This window comes from Ruditapes philippinarum, unplaced genomic scaffold (genome assembly GCF_026571515.1).
Source record: "Ruditapes philippinarum isolate M1 unplaced genomic scaffold, ASM2657151v2 ctg27_1_1_1_1, whole genome shotgun sequence".
Taxonomy (NCBI): domain Eukaryota; kingdom Metazoa; phylum Mollusca; class Bivalvia; order Venerida; family Veneridae; genus Ruditapes; species Ruditapes philippinarum.
The window spans coordinates 249,550-265,223 of NW_026864520.1; the positions used below are offsets into that span (position 1 = coordinate 249,550).

The 15,674-nt window shown below is 32.6% G+C and overlaps 2 protein-coding genes across 3 annotated transcripts; both read right to left on the reverse strand.

Moving 5' to 3' along the window:
• Positions 1–1,159: 1,159 nt before the first annotated feature.
• On the reverse strand, positions 1,160–5,591 carry LOC132725908 (uncharacterized). Its single transcript, XM_060711105.1, has 6 exons — positions 5,074–5,591; positions 4,762–4,861; positions 4,369–4,418; positions 2,994–3,087; positions 2,321–2,442; positions 1,160–1,651 (listed from the first exon to the last, which is right to left on the reverse strand). The coding sequence occupies exons 1-6, from the start codon at positions 5,509–5,511 to the stop codon at positions 1,385–1,387; spliced, it is 1,071 nt and encodes a 356-aa protein (XP_060567088.1). The 5' UTR covers positions 5,512–5,591; the 3' UTR covers positions 1,160–1,384.
• Positions 5,592–7,918: 2,327 nt separating this feature from the next.
• On the reverse strand, positions 7,919–14,702 carry LOC132725917 (probable WRKY transcription factor protein 1). Of its 2 annotated transcripts, XM_060711114.1 has the most exons (7): positions 13,775–14,701; positions 13,448–13,547; positions 12,895–12,947; positions 12,378–12,471; positions 11,507–11,575; positions 9,904–10,025; positions 7,920–9,623 (listed from the first exon to the last, which is right to left on the reverse strand). In XM_060711114.1, the coding sequence occupies exons 1-7, from the start codon at positions 14,318–14,320 to the stop codon at positions 9,324–9,326; spliced, it is 1,284 nt and encodes a 427-aa protein (XP_060567097.1). In that variant the 5' UTR covers positions 14,321–14,701; the 3' UTR covers positions 7,920–9,323. The 2 variants fall into 2 exon arrangements, with proteins under 2 accessions (XP_060567098.1, XP_060567097.1); XM_060711115.1 differs by lacking the exon at positions 11,507–11,575 and having other exon boundaries at positions 7,919–9,623; positions 13,775–14,702.
• Between the last annotated feature and the right edge of the window lie 972 nt (positions 14,703–15,674).

Consider the following 15,674-nt stretch of genomic DNA (forward strand, 5'->3'; position numbering starts at 1 on the left):
TTATATATACGATGAGGGGTGTAATGGTCTATTTGGTAAACGAATCATTGTGATTATTTATTAACCTCCTTTCGAGTTTTACATCGAAAACTTCCGGTTCTTGGTACAAATTAAATACTGTGAAAAGAACAAAACCTTTTACTATTATTCAAAATTTTTATTTGTAAGTTCTTATCATAGATCCGTAACGATGTAAATTGATATAACAGATTAAGATTATCTCAACTTTACAGATTGTCATATGAGTTATCTTTATTTCAGTGAGACGCATGTTAATATGTATTTTTCTCTGCATATTCACTTTAGAATTACCTGTATTTTCAATTTTAAACTGTTCTACAATTTCATAATTTGTCATAACGAGAAAGGAACTTAACTTCTTTGCAAATACCAATTTGTTGATCCTAACAATAGGGAATATTTTATTCTGCATTAATACTTGTTCCAATAATCATCAGTAAATTGAGCCTTGTCGCTTGTTTTCTTTGATTTATCACGAATTTGGAAAAATCCATTCAAAGATTTAGCAATTTCAATATCAATAAAAACTGAGCTTCCAACATGACAGAGCCTGGTCAGAGTGTATTGAATAACTTTATAATGTAAGCACTTAAGGATTGAAATACGCTTATTGAACTCGTTCAATGTGTTGGTTTCTTTGGCCTGCCACGTGTCGATGTCTGTGTCGTGGTAAGTGCATAAATGATATTTCTGATTTAGGATTTCATTTCTTTAGCAATGCCACTCTCTTGCATCAGAACATAAGATTTTGAATGCAAAGTGTCATAAGGTAGTCATTGTAACAATGCACGGATGGACACCTGTTGTCTTCCTCCACTAGTAAAGCTAGAAAGTTACCATATGACCTATACTGTTTTTGTGCAACATAAAAACAAAAATAAAACAAAAAAGAAAACAGGTTATCATTACCATAAAAGATTGTTCACGATACATGGCAAATACCACTACTGTCCATGAACAGGCTCAATCGAACCGATTCTGTGATACTAGTATTTTCAACTTTGCCGCTTTAGCGTTCTAATGGGATTCTGTCTTTCTTTAATTTTTGTAACAATTTTAGACAGCTTTTTTTATAACATAAAATATTGTGTTTTTAAATATACTAGATAAAATACTCAACGTTATATACATATATATTTATTACTTTTATTTGACATGTATGAAACAAATGACTTCAAAATAAGTATTATTTATATTCTCTCAATCAAGAAAATATCAAACGTCCTAAATTATAAAAAATAAGTATGACCTATATTCTGTAAAATCATCAAGAAAATAACAAATATCGAATGACATTTACAGTGATGTCATTGGATATATATCTTTAATAATATAGCTGCCTGAGATGTTCTGTTCCTCTACTTTACTTTAAAACAATGCCACTAAGCTGCACCATTCCAAAGAATGTCTTGTCTTTATCTATCTCAATTTCCTTTGTTGCATCACCTCTTTGTACTTCAACAGTATCACCCTGTTCTAGTTTCATCAAACCTAACACAGAGCATGTTTGTTCAAGATATGTTTCTGTGTATCTTCCAGTGTAGCACGTCAACTCGTCATTCATTTGTTTGTCACCTTTCTTATGAATCACAGAAATAGCTTTTTCTGTTCCACTGCCTCCTATGAAAACCTGATGTAGAAGATGGAAGTTTATTATTGCAAATGTTCCATAACAATTTAAATAAAACAATTCGTTTAAATTATTTATGGTGTTGTATAATTACTTTATATCTTAAAGTGTTAAACATATCATTCATATATCTGATGGAAAACTCTGGATTATGTGCTTTGTACTTTTGTGCTTTGGTTCCAATATATAATACCTAATATCTATACGTCCTGGAAATTTGGTTTGCCATTTTATCAGCACTAGGTGTTCGCAGAGCTTCTTTTTATAAGTTACGGAAAGGGTCCATTTTCATTGATTTTGGAAAGCAGTATAAAGAAGGGGGCGATTTATTTGACGCTATCTGAGGGGAGACAACCGATATAAGACAACTGACGTTTAGCGAGACACTAAACATGAAGTGGTTTTGTCTTAAGCGATAGTTGGTCTTAAAGTTATTATCAATGACTTATTGAATACCTAATATTCTGCCTTTACTTTTACAAAACATAAATCATTTAACATGCGGATGTATTTTCAACAAATTGCAGTGGTGAACAATTAATTGAGAGATCAATCAGTCGTGTTAGATTATGATGTTTACGATTCAATTTATCTTGTAATTTAAACGTTTGCATTCAAGGGCGATAGATCTGCTCATAAAAATCATATATTTCTTTATAGTTTCATTACCTGTGCATAAACAAGAAATATTCCAGTCGATTTTACAACGGCAACAGAATCTTTGTTTAATTCAACAGGGGAAGAAGCGTCGACCCAATCTGCTTGCTTGAATATCTGTAATGGTCCTTCATCTGAACAAGAAATAAGACACACCATTATGACATGATTATGCTTGTGAACTGGTTATTGTTTTTCAGAGAACCATAAATACAATGGAGTAGTGTCACAACAAAACCAACATTGTGGGTTTGCGACCAGCATGGATCCAGACCAGCCTGCGCATCCGCGCAGTCTGATCAGGATCCATGCTGTTCGCTATCAGTTTCTTTTCTTGTTATAGGGTTTGTAAGCGAACAGCATGGATCCTGATCAGACTGCGCGGATGCGCAGGCTGGTCTGGATCCATGCTGGTCACAAACCCACTATGTTGGTTTTGTCTTGACACGGCTCATTTCTTGTTATACTTCAACTATCGCATACACAATAATAAAACAAAATAACACACATAACCAACACAATTCTTTACTATTTTCCATAAAAAGTTAAAAATTTTATACATTTGTATAGGGTATTATGAAAGAAATAAAATGCTGCTGAAATATTCGAGATTTCGTAACATACATGAAACATAAATAACGAACCAACACCATTATGTTAACTATCAATAAAACAAACACTGTACCGGATTTTTTTAATTCTGAATACACATCTCCAACAAGTGTTTGCGTTTTTCTGTCACCTGTATTCGCTTCGAAATGAACTGCCGGTAAGTTAACCTGAAAATGAAAGTATTGTTCTTTTACTAGGATGTAAAATCTTCAATTCGCATTTAATTTTTAGGTATGAGGTTCACTTGATCAATTAAACTACAAATATCTTTCAATATATTTAATTGTGATAGATTGTCAACAGGAAGGCAAATATCAAGTATATAGCAAATGGGTTTTTTTTTATTATTATTATTTAATTGTTATGAATAGACATAGAATGCGCGAAATCACTTATTTGATTGAATACGCAGAATTTCTTATTCAAAGAGCAACTGTGAGGTAATTCAGGGAAAATGAACATTTGATACAAAATCTAGTTCTGTATCGAGAAATCTATGAAATGCCTTTTGTAAGATGTTTCTTAAGTATTCACTACTATAAGCTATCTCAGAAACTATAACTGTTTGCATAAGTATTAGGGTATTTGAGAGAAAAAAGGAAACTGATTGCATATTCTAGTATGTTTTGGTATGTATTGCTTTTAATTTGTCAACTTCAAATAAAGGTCCTTTCTGTCATAAATTCTAATTTAGAAATTTACAAAGAAATGGATTTTATAATATTTGCAGTAGGTACTTTTGTCCGTGGTTTTATATAAAAAAAAATGTGACACAAAAAGATTAATTTAACTCAATAAAGGAAATTCCGGCAAATAAGTGGTGACCTTTGTTCTTGTAAATTCATTTTTTCTCAGAAAACACGTAATATTTTCAAATAAAACCGTGAAAAAATTAACCGATTTCATATCTTTTTTAAAATTATTTAATTAATCTCTTAAATTAAAAAATGTAAAATACAATTAAAGTTCAGAAAGTGATCTAAATATTTTAGATAATTCTCAATGTTTCATCAAGCCCAATTAATTTATAAAGCACGTGACTACATCTGATGAAAACTTTGAAAACTTTGAAACTAATAATAGACAATTATCATTTACGTCATTCTTACTATTTTTGCTTTCACAATGCGAGGCTTTAATGATAAAAAGAACATTATGTATTCAGGAAATAATAAAAAATATCTACATATCATCTTATTTCATCCAATCATCTAATTGCTTTTAATGAACGTGTCTTTAATTCATCATACTGTGTTTCTTTAGTCAAATACAACAAAGTTCCAGTTTCGGAACTCTCATTCATCGATTTGAAGGACAAAAAAGTGTAAAATCAGTCAGTCAACAGTATAAGGCCAGGTCAAAATACATCGATATTCAGACTGCCCTAGCTCTGAATGGATGGCAGAGGTTAAACCATTTTTGGCAAAGAATAAAATAATATGACTCACTTGCGTAGGAATGGTGATTATTCTTGGCTTAACTGTTCCAAATTTCTTTTCTAAAACAAAAACAATACATATTTGCCCTAGCAAAAAGTAATAATTTTCATAACAACATACTGCACTTCTTTCTTGTCATAAAAATGACTGAATTTTACCAACTGAATGTGTAATACTTCTTATAATGAAACAATAAGAATGCTAGACTATCTTTTTTTAAATAAATTTGAGACATGCATTTAAAGGTTTATTTGTTATAGGAGTATCATATCTTGAATAGGCAGATCGTAATTTTCGTTTCCTGTTGGCATATTAAGCATTATTAACATTTATATAAGCTTAGATTTCCTCACACATTATAAGAAATGTTATGGAGAAAAGTAGAGATACAAATGTACTTACTGCACTCTCGTTTGCAATTCCTCTTTTCAATTCGCGTACCCTTACAATTTTTTCGACATGTTTTAAGATCTGCATCTGCGCGTCTTATTCGGATATGCCCCTGAAAACAGTAAGGAGTTAATAATTGTTAGCAGTTTACCTATATGAAATTCGACTGCTTAGCACGAAAATGAGTAAAATGAGTATATTCAATGTAAAGTAAAATTCATCAAGACAAAAGAGTTAATGAAAACAAAATGTGCATTTCCACTTGTTTAATATTGAGATGTTCTGTTAATTAACTGTTAAACATAAAATAAGATATAACCATACCTTTACATCTGACGTTAGTCTTTCATTATTACTATTATAGCTGTCAAGATGTTGCAATAGCTCTTCTTTTTTTAAATCACTGCCTAAAATGGTTTTGAAAGTATCCATGTCTTTTACCTTTTTACCAATGTCGTGTTTTACACCATTTCCACGATGGGAAGATGGTACTCGCGCAGTTTCATATACAAACGGTCCTGAATTATCATACTGTTCTCTTACATCTGTTTGAGCTTTATTGCAATAAAGAGAGCATGAAACTGTAACGATGCAAGCAAAAGTGCATATAACAGCACAAATGATAGACAACAAATCCGATTGTTTTATATTTGTATGATTTTGACATGCGCACGGTTGGTATACTTCGTCGTCAATTAAACCTCTCCCTTTATTATGTACTCGAACACCCGTTTTATCCATATTCGGTTTTACAACTTTCATACAGTATTCATGTAATCTAGACTAGATATACGACGGTAAATATTAATGTTTGCAAACAGACAAGCCATGCATATAAGACACGTGATTTCTAATTCGGGCTTATTTATAGAGACCTTAAAAGTGTACTTTCAGTTTTCCTTTACAAGACAAATACAACTAAGACGTGGAAATGACTAATCTGCCTTTCTGAAAGTTTTTTTTGTACAATGGTTATTTGATTCATGTGAAAGTAATCCATTAAGCATCTAACCTTATTCGTTGGTATAAAGTTATTTTAAAAACACATCATGCACATTTTCCAAACTTTCAAACTGAGTTTATATCTGTAGTATTTCTATATTTATAATCAATACGTAACTAAACTGGGTTAAGAATGCTAGTGTCCCTGACCTAGTATTTATACACACTTACTACTTGTTAACGAATGGAGGAAGTTATATTGACATAATAGCCACAAAAACTTCATATCAATCGTTCATTTCTTGATAAAACTATACAAAAGAGATACTATTGTTTAGTAGAAAATACCACTTGTATCTTTCTACAGGTTTATTGATCCCTTTATCTTTAAACTTGACCTCTTTGAAAGGAGAACACTTAAAGCGTAATGAAATGATCTTTAATTTTGTAATGTTTTCACCACTATAGAACCTTGTCTGATCCCTGGGTCGTGCAAGCTGGTCTGACCTCAGGGTCGTGCAGACTGGTTTGACACCTGAGACGTGCAGACTGGTCTGGTACGTGCAGGCTGGTCAGACATCTGGGACGTGGGCCAGCTCTGACAATTTAGGTCATGCAGGCAGGCCTCGGGCGTGTGACTTCGTTTGGGTCGTGCGGGCTAGTCTGAATTCAGGGTCGTGCAGGCTATCTGAACCCTTGGACGTGCAGGCTTGTCTGGCCTTTAGGCAAGGTGGTCTGACCCCTGGGTCTTGCAGACTGGTCTCATTCTTGGGTCGTGCAGACAAGTCTAGCCCCTGGGTCGTACACGCTGGTCGGACTTCTGGGTCGTAAAGGCTGGTCTGATCCCTGGAACGTGCAGGCTGGTCAGACCTCCGGGACGGACAGGCTGGTCTGACCCGTGGGACGTGCAGGTTGGCCTGAACATTGGGTTATGCAGGTAGGCCTCGGGCGTGCAGGTCTGTTTGACCTAGTCTGTGTCGTGCAGGCGACCTGAACCCTTAGACGTGCAGGTTTGAATGACCGTTGGACGTGCAGGCTGGTTTAACCTCTGGGTCAGGCAGGCAGTTCTAACCTCTGGGTCGTACAGTTGTCTGACCCTTGGACTTGCTGGCTTGTCTGACCTCGGGACGTGCAGATTGGTATGACCTCTGGGTTGTGCAGGCTGGTCTAATATTTGGTTCGTGCTGGCTTTTCTGACTTATGATCATGGGACTTGCTGGCTTGTCTGACCCTTAGACGTGCAGGCTGGTCTGACTTCTTGATTGTGCACGTTGGTCTTTCCTCTTGGTCGTAAAGGCTGGTCTGACCTCTTGGTCGTCCTGGCTTCTCTGATTTCTGTGTCGTGCAGGCTGTTCTGATGTCTGAGTCATGCAGACTCGTCTCACCACTCGGTCGTGCAGGCTAGTCTTATCCCTTGGTCGTGCAGACTGGTCTGACTCTGAGACGTGCAGGCTAGTTTGACCTTTGGGTCATGCCGGCTGTTTCTACCTCTTTGTGGTACAGACTGCTCTGACCTCCTGGTCGTGCCGACTAGTCTGGTCTCTGGGTTGTGCAGTCTTGTCTGACCTTTTGGTTGTGCAGACTGGTCTGACCTTTGGGTCGTGCAGGATGGTCTGACCTCTTGATCGTGCTAGCTTCTCTGACTTTTGTGTCGTGCATGTTGGTCTTACCTCTGTGTCATGCAGATTGTTCTGGCCTCAGGGTCGTTGGGGCTGCTCTGACCTTATGGTCGTACAAGCTGGTCTGACCTCTTGGTCATGCTGGCTTTCTTATTTCTGTGTCTTGCAGACTGTTCTGACGTTTGGGTCGTGTAAACTTTTCTCACCTCTGGGTCGTACAGGCTGGTCTCACCGCTGGGTGGTGCAGGCTGGTCTGACCCTTAGACGTACATGCTAGTTTGACCTCTTGGTCATGCATGATTGTTTGACCTTTGGGTCATGCAGGCAAGACTCTGGCGTGCAAGCTGGTCCGACCTGTTGGTCGTGCAGGCTGGTCTGATCTTTGGGTCGTGCAGGCTGGTCTTACCTATGTGTCGTGCAGGTTGGTCTCGCCTTAGTGTTGCGCAAGCTGGTCTGACCATAGTAAAACAGTATTCACTTATTTCATTATCAGCTATTTTGTATAAAAGTTAATTGTCTATGCTGCTCATTCGTCTCAGGGAATCTTTGTTAAATTCTGAGGAATATGTTTACTAGTATGCGTTGATGGGAACATTGCATTCATCAATCAACCGTACAACAAAACAACAACAGTTACGTTTTATATGATTATTTTATTTCTATAGTCTATATAAATGTTTAAACCTCATAAGTATTGTAAAACATGAATATACATGTATTTAATTAAACATTTTTTTTCTTCTAATTATTGCTAATATACATTGATTGTCCATATATATTTTAACCCCATTTATATATTTCAAAAAATGCCGCCATGAAAATAAAAAATGCCAGGAATTTTAATATGTGACCAGGTCACACAACATTATGTTGTTTGACAGTACAGAATGACTACTTTGAAGTTGTTAGTTTCACTTGCCTGCTTTAAGAATTTGAATTGTGATAGTAGATAAGTGTTCTTTTCCCAAGGTTATGTGGAGTACTCAGAAAAACGTGAAATTATGCACATACCACATCATCTTTCATCAAATAAACATTTTTCTAAGAGATACAAAGTAACAAACTTAACAGGGAGTATTGTCTAAACTTAAGAGCTTCAAATATAGAAACAGAAAATCATTGAATGTAATTGTTTCAATGAAAAACTTATTAACCCGACACATAAAATGATTTAGATGGAAATGCACTCAAACGCAAAGAATCGTGTTATACCATATAAAAACTCATTTAAAAAAAGTTTATTCCTTTTTGTTAAAGTGTTCATTAAAATGAAGAAATATATGGTAGACTGAGAGGTGAAATGGTCATACACAAATGTACTAATTAACAAGATTCATGTAAATAATCTATGAACATTTGACCTATTCATATCGTCGTTTGATAAAATTCGGCTGCTACCAAAATCATACTATAATACATTTTTAATTTAATTTGTGATATACTTGTTAGAAAAATCATACAACAGCAATAAATCTGTTTAATTGACAATATCAGTATTTTTCCCTTTTAGAGGCATAAATACCCCAGAAATGCTTTTATCTTTACTTGCCAAAAGCTTTTAAATGTTGGTGTATTTTTAAAAAAGGTTACTCATTGACCAGACATCGGAACCATCTTATTCATCTGTTGCTTTTGTGGCAATAAGTACAGTTATAGTGAATTGATATTTTGTGTGGAAGCCAAAATACTGCTTTGTTTACAATTTTCTACTTTTATGACAAATTATTTTACATTTGTTGCTACTTTCTTTAGGTAATATACATCTAGCATTCTCTAAATCATTATTCATACATTATAAAATTTGTGTTTGCCCTTTCTTAAAGGCCGTAAAAAATCAAAAAAAATAATTTCTTTTATGATTGAGACATAATGTGCTTTTTAAATTTTAACAATCACTTGATATAACAATAACCAATCGCAATTTGTTCATTTACAATATAAATATGTATTTATAGAACAATAATTTCAATCACTCTTCTTGTCCATTAATGCCGATATGTAATTTTCTTAGCTTCAGTTTTTCTGTTTCTTGCTTTTTGGAGGAGTAAATTTACTTAGTTGAACAATACCAAAATATGTCTTGTCTGGATCTAAAATTATCATGGCATTGTCAGCGTCTGTTTGGACTTCAATAGTATCACCTTCTGCAAGGTTGACAAGACCTAGGACAGAACATGTCTGAAGCTGTCCAGATGAGCTATCGTAAAGGTCTGGATGGACACCAGTTCTGCATGTAAGGGTCGTGACTTCTAAGTCGTTGCGCTTTTGAACTAGTTTGATAGACTTCTGAGGATCTTTTCCTCCGATGTATGCCTAAATGAAGAAGACACATGCTATATATTATGATTATATACACTTTTTATCTACAAGTCAATGTATATTTTGAAAACGTGAGTAAATATTAAGCCACGAATTAGTGTACATAAATATTTCACGAATATTTATTATAATAGTTTTTTGTTTAAGAACGTATTTTCTTTTGACCGGAGAAAAATTATGATACTATTTATTTATTTATGCTTACTAAACATATTCCTGCGTTAACAAAGATAAACAAATTTAATATTATCATTATCTTTATGCCTTGACTTACCTGGCCATATACCATATATATGCCCGTTGTTTTGGCCTTGGCCTTTGCATTGTCGAACGTAACGGGAGACGTTTTTTCATCAAACCATGGAGATGGTTTAAAGATGTTAAGTGGTATATTTTCTGAAATAAAATTATAAAGTATTCGTAGTATACTTTCTTTCATACATGTTAATGTCTCTATAAGTTGAATGTATTACTTTTTTTGAATTATTTTCTTTAAATTTTATTTATCTAATATTTTTATTAACTTTTGTTGATTAGTTAACGGTATGGTCTAAACACTATACAAAGTAATACACAATATATGTATAGCGTTTACTACACTCAATGTATCTATACAGCTGAAAACCTAGGATTCATTATAAGATTCATAAGCATATTGACTCAATTGTTACGAAATATTTCCTTATGGCTGGGAACCTAGGATTCGTAATAAATGTTTTTATTCATAAGCATATCGACACAATTGTTACGAAATATTTCCTTATGAAAAAGATAATAACAATTAATTGACAAAAATTTATTAACACTATGTTGTATAAAGGATATGAATCGACAGAAACTAATTTAAAACAAATTTGAAAAGAAATAACTAAATAAGAGTAAGGCATGTAAAGATATATATGAATATCTAGGCCAAGCATAATCATGTTGATAACTTCAAAAGTGTAGAAATTACAGATATTACACCAGTTTCCATGTTGATTATATGAGAACAAAAATAAAGACATATATTACAGCTTACAGTAAAATCCCTTCTATCCATAAATAGGTATGTTAATTAACTTAACAAATTATTCACAAGAACTTTGAATGTAACTAAATACATAATAATTATTTGAAAATAATATTTAAAGACAAAAGAGATCGCCAGCCCATAAAGCAGAGCTAGAGCTCTAAAGCCATATACTGGAAGAAATAGAAGTTGTACACTCAGTTTGTTTGTGTTTTTTAATCCTTAACTGAATATATGAAGTATATACAAGTATAGAGATATTGCATTCTGCTGTTTACAGTCAGTCTCTTGTGTATGCATGTTATGTCAAATCGGTGTTATAGATGATGAATACAAGACTGTTGTTTGACCATAATTCTTGTTCGTGCACTATACATACATGGCCAGTAAGGGATTTTTTTTGTGATATTTAATTGTATTCTTTTGAATAAACCGTGATTTAAGGTCTAAAATCATGAATCACTTATATAGAGAAGTTGTATACCCATCACGTTGTAATATTTTGCAATAATCCATAACGTCTAAGAAAACTTACTAGATTGACATATATAAGACATGATATTTAAACATTTTTATTTAATTTTCGATTTTGATTTTAGTAAATGTCTTGTTTTCATTTCAGTTGTTGAAACATGATTAAATTGAATAAGTTGTGATTAGAAACATACACAACCAAAGGCTACAAAACCTAGAAAGGTTAAAACATACATTTTAAAAGTTTTGGGACAGCATTGCTAACCGGAAATTGTCACTGGGCTAAAGTTGAAAAGCTGGCAGGCTGTAAGAGAACTGATTTTATCCAGACAATCAAAGCATTTTATCTTAAGAGAAACACATAGACACATAGAAAACATATTGTATATACTCTTTGGCGGTAGATAGGTTCTGTCTAAACAAAGAACGCCTTCCAAACCATCTACATGAGCGCAAGTGTCTGAAATGTTTCACTTGGGCGTAAATATTTTGCAAACGCAACTTTAATCTTTTAACATAGAGCCAACGCGAACATAAAAAACATATCATGAAAATATATAGCATGTGCTTAAAATTGTATGAGATTAACACACTGCATATAACTTCTTTTTTGATGGACAAATGATACTTAAAGATGTTATTTAATGTAGTATTTAAGAATTAGAAAGTTTTGTTAAATTATCTTTTCAAACAAAAGCATTAGATCATTCATTAGCTTAACTTAGTTTTCAAATCGTGCATATGACACCAATTTTAGTTTTGAATTAATTTCTTTCGTTATCATCAGTTTCTTTAGGTAAGTATGTACATGTATACAATAAATGCATTAGGGTCTTTTCATATAAACGGCATATCTATATTCTCTTTTTTTAATGTCAAATACTTTTCATATGAACAGTATATTTATATAAAATGCCAAATACATTTCATATGACGGTATTGTGTACATAAAATGTCAGATATTTTTCATATGAACAATATTTTTATATAAAATGTCAATTACTTTTAACATGAATCGTATTTTTATATGAAATGCCAGATACTTTTAATATGAACAGTATTTTTTTTATATAAAATGGCAATTATTTTTCATATGAACGGTTTTTCTTATATAAAATATCACATACATATACTTTTAATATGAACTATGTTACATATATAAAAAAAATGTCAAAAACTTGCTATTGCAGTGCATACTTTTAATTATAAAGGGAAGGATTTCTGTTAAACTGAAGTAAAGATTAGTTTATCAGATATGTTACCTGTATTTTTGTATGCATTATGTCCTATGTTAACTTTGTCCTGAATCTGTGTCTCATTATATTTAACTTCAAACTGTGCAGCTAGCAGATTCATCTGTTTAGGAAATTATACAAGTAAAATTACATTCTTCCAAGCATTATACATGCATAACAGTTTCATTGTGCTTTGTAATATATTGATATTAAAATATGTCATGCAATAATCATAAACATGTAATCAATTGTGAGATTTTATTATTTTAACATCTTGTATAAATGTATATCTATAGACGTAATCGTATAACATAGTAACAACAAGAAAGATTAGAATCAATTAGTAAATTCCACTATTACAAAATAATTTAATATATATGTAAAACTGTGAAACTGTGATGGTATTTGAGTTTATCTAGTTTCAGATACGATTTTGCAATTATATTATTATATTTATGTTCAGAGTTTTCAATGTTTTTTTACTAAGAAATTTCCTTTTGAAATCAAAGTTAAAATTAGACCAAAGAAATAAGAAGGTATTTACCACTTGTTTGGATTTATTTCCTTTCTTTCCTTTCTTTTCCCCTGTAGTTTTTCCTGAAATATTTCAAACACTGATCACATGTCGTGATGTTACATCGTCTTTTAAATGACAGACACGCAAGTTTAATTGTTTTAATTTCAGATTCTTTCTTTATAATTGCCATATTGTCGATCAAAGGTTCGTGTAATACGAGAAACATTTCGCCATTTAGACATTCAAGATCATTCAGAAACGTATAACATAATTGATCGGAGAACGTGTGCTTACGTAAAAAGCTTAGCACGTAGAAATAAATATCTCTCTCTCTCTCTCTTTATATATATTATATATATATAATTCATTTATGAAATTATAGAAATTCAGAATAATTCAAACACTAAAAATCAAATATATCTTTTATATATGCGGCAACTTTGATTAATGTTCTCATATTTTCTTTACTTGAGTGCTATACACATAGTTAACAAAGTATACCACATTGGCCGGCTGGATCATTTGTATTGCATCGGTAACATAATGATAATGATGTAAATGTAAATGACTATTAGTTTACCTCTGTTACATCTATTTAAACATCTCTGCTTCTTTTTGCCTGTCTTTGATGAGCACTTCTGACTACATTTGTCATCAGCTCGTCTTTTCCTTGCATGTTCCTATAAAATCGAAGGATTACTTTAAAATCAAAACAAGTGAAGGGTGAAATTAAGACATACAAAGTGTTTGATATAAATTAGAAAAAAATAACTTAAAAGAAAGCAGAAAAAGGCACAGTCGCATATGTTGCAAACTCGCTTTTGTTAAGCCTTTCAATTATTTTAATCTGCTCAATACTATCTTTTGTAAGTTAGTAATTCCATCACAAAGTATGTTTATTATTTACATGTTGGCCAGTTTCTTGTTCCTCCTCTCCAGAACCTTCGGATTCAAAATTATCATCAGAATCATCATCATCAGAATCATCATCATAATCAGAGTCATCATCATAATCAGAATCAGCATCATCATAATCAGAATCATCATCATCTTGTTCGTCGGAATATTCCTCTAGTTCCTCATCGTCAAACTCGTCATCCAAATCTTCGTAGTCAATATTAACCACCTTGTCCGGAGTCGAATCTATATCATATCCCTGCACCAACTGTTCCGGTCTTTCTGTTGTTGCCGTCACAAAGTTTTTATCTCTTTTAGAAAGTTCTTCCTTATTCAATTCTTGTATCGACTTCATTTCTGCGAGCGTTTTATAACAGTAATATGCACATATGCACGAAACTATACATGCAATTACTATAGTAACAAACATAACAACATTAATTGCATCTCTGCGCTTTGTTTTCTTTTTCGTAATATACGTTTGTGGAAGCGTTAAATCGTCCCCATTTAATAGTCTTTCTTTCCCCATCGAACATGCACTTTTAAAACTTTCCATGTTTTAAATCATAAACAGAAAGAAAGTTACGATTTACAAATACACAGTAAACTATTTAGGTCTATTAGTTCTTTTATATCTGACAGAGTGTCAATGAAACAGTCCGTCTATGATCGGTAGGTTTTATATTAATTTCAGGGTAACATTTGCATGAGTTACGAAAAATCCCACACGGATATGAGTATTAGGAATTTGGTACCAGAAACTGGTTTGATGAAAAATATGACTATTTATTTTTTCCATGGAGGAACAAATGTTCCGAAATTTTAACATTCTAACATAGTATTGTTTAAACTTACCCCGTTGTAAAACAAAAAAAACTGTGGTTGGCGTATTTGTTTATGTAAAGTTATGTTACGTTCAATAGAATATGATGGTTAAACCGATCATCGGTTAATTGTAATGCGGAAGTTTAACCTAGTTGGGTAATGCATCAACGAGTCATGCCAATCATTATATTTTCTTTTACTCTTATGTGTTTGCATTAGTCACACGAAACTGATTTTTTATCGAAAATACTATCAAAAGTTTATATGACATTAGTATTTGTATTTTATTGTTAATCATTATGTGGTTACTAGATTGTATTAGAAACACAAACCATGTTTTAGATAATAAGAAATCTCCACTTAAATGATAATAGTTTTGTCCTTGATCGTTTCACAGATAATTTGAACAATGATTTGTAGATACATAAGGCCCTGATTTACATAAAAACAAATGAAAATGTGATAATTTTCATTTTTGCTCTTTAAAAGAAATGTACTTTATCTATTGTATGGCATTACCTTGATGTTTATTTAGCCCCGAAATGTTAAACTATATTGTGACATTACCTGGATCAATAAGTTTTCCAAATATTGATTCCAAAATAGAAATGTATCATTTGGAAAGTCTTAAAAGTATTTCTTGAACAAAAATATTAATCTAGTTTTAAAGGATTTAACATGAACATTCATATAATGAATAATAATATTTTGTTCTAGAATGCTTTATTATCTGGTTTATATAAATATGTAATACGGGATCATAATCTCACGCTTATTAACAAAAAATCTGGAAACAAAGTGATCCCTCGAAAGCATTAATCACAACAAAATAACATGAAAATTGCAAACTCGGTTTGATTGAGTCTGTACATGAGATATAATGAATAAGAGCAACATCCCTCAAGCCCCCTAGCACCGGCTTGAGCGGTACTCAATTCTCAACACTTAATACTGCTGACATCAATGATCCCGAAGGACCAGAAAAATATAACAACACTGAAGTGAAGTACGGGTCAACTTTTTACAGCTGCCACACAGCACTTGACACCTGCTAAAAGCCATATATGATTATTACGTAGTTTATT

What these genes read in the sequence shown, in the direction of transcription:
- LOC132725908 (XM_060711105.1), bottom strand. Translation starts at nt 5,511, where the DNA reads ATGAAAGTTGTAAAACCGAATATGGATAAAACGGGTGTTCGAGTACAT. An exon ending in GAATTGCAAACGAGAGTGCA is followed by an intron (nt 4,419 to 4,761) that starts GTAAGTACATTT and finishes TTTTTGTTTTAG; the next exon opens with AAAAGAAATTTGGAACAGTT. An exon ending in TATTTCTTGTTTATGCACAG is followed by an intron (nt 1,652 to 2,320) that starts GTAATGAAACTA and finishes CTTCTACATCAG; the next exon opens with GTTTTCATAGGAGGCAGTGG.
- LOC132725917 (XM_060711114.1), bottom strand. Translation starts at nt 14,320, where the DNA reads ATGGAAAGTTTTAAAAGTGCATGTTCGATGGGGAAAGAAAGACTATTA. An exon ending in GAAATAAATCCAAACAAGTG is followed by an intron (nt 12,472 to 12,894) that starts GTAAATACCTTC and finishes TTTCCTAAACAG; the next exon opens with ATGAATCTGCTAGCTGCACA. An exon ending in TAATGCATACAAAAATACAG is followed by an intron (nt 11,576 to 12,377) that starts GTAACATATCTG and finishes GAAACATTTCAG; the next exon opens with ACACTTGCGCTCATGTAGAT.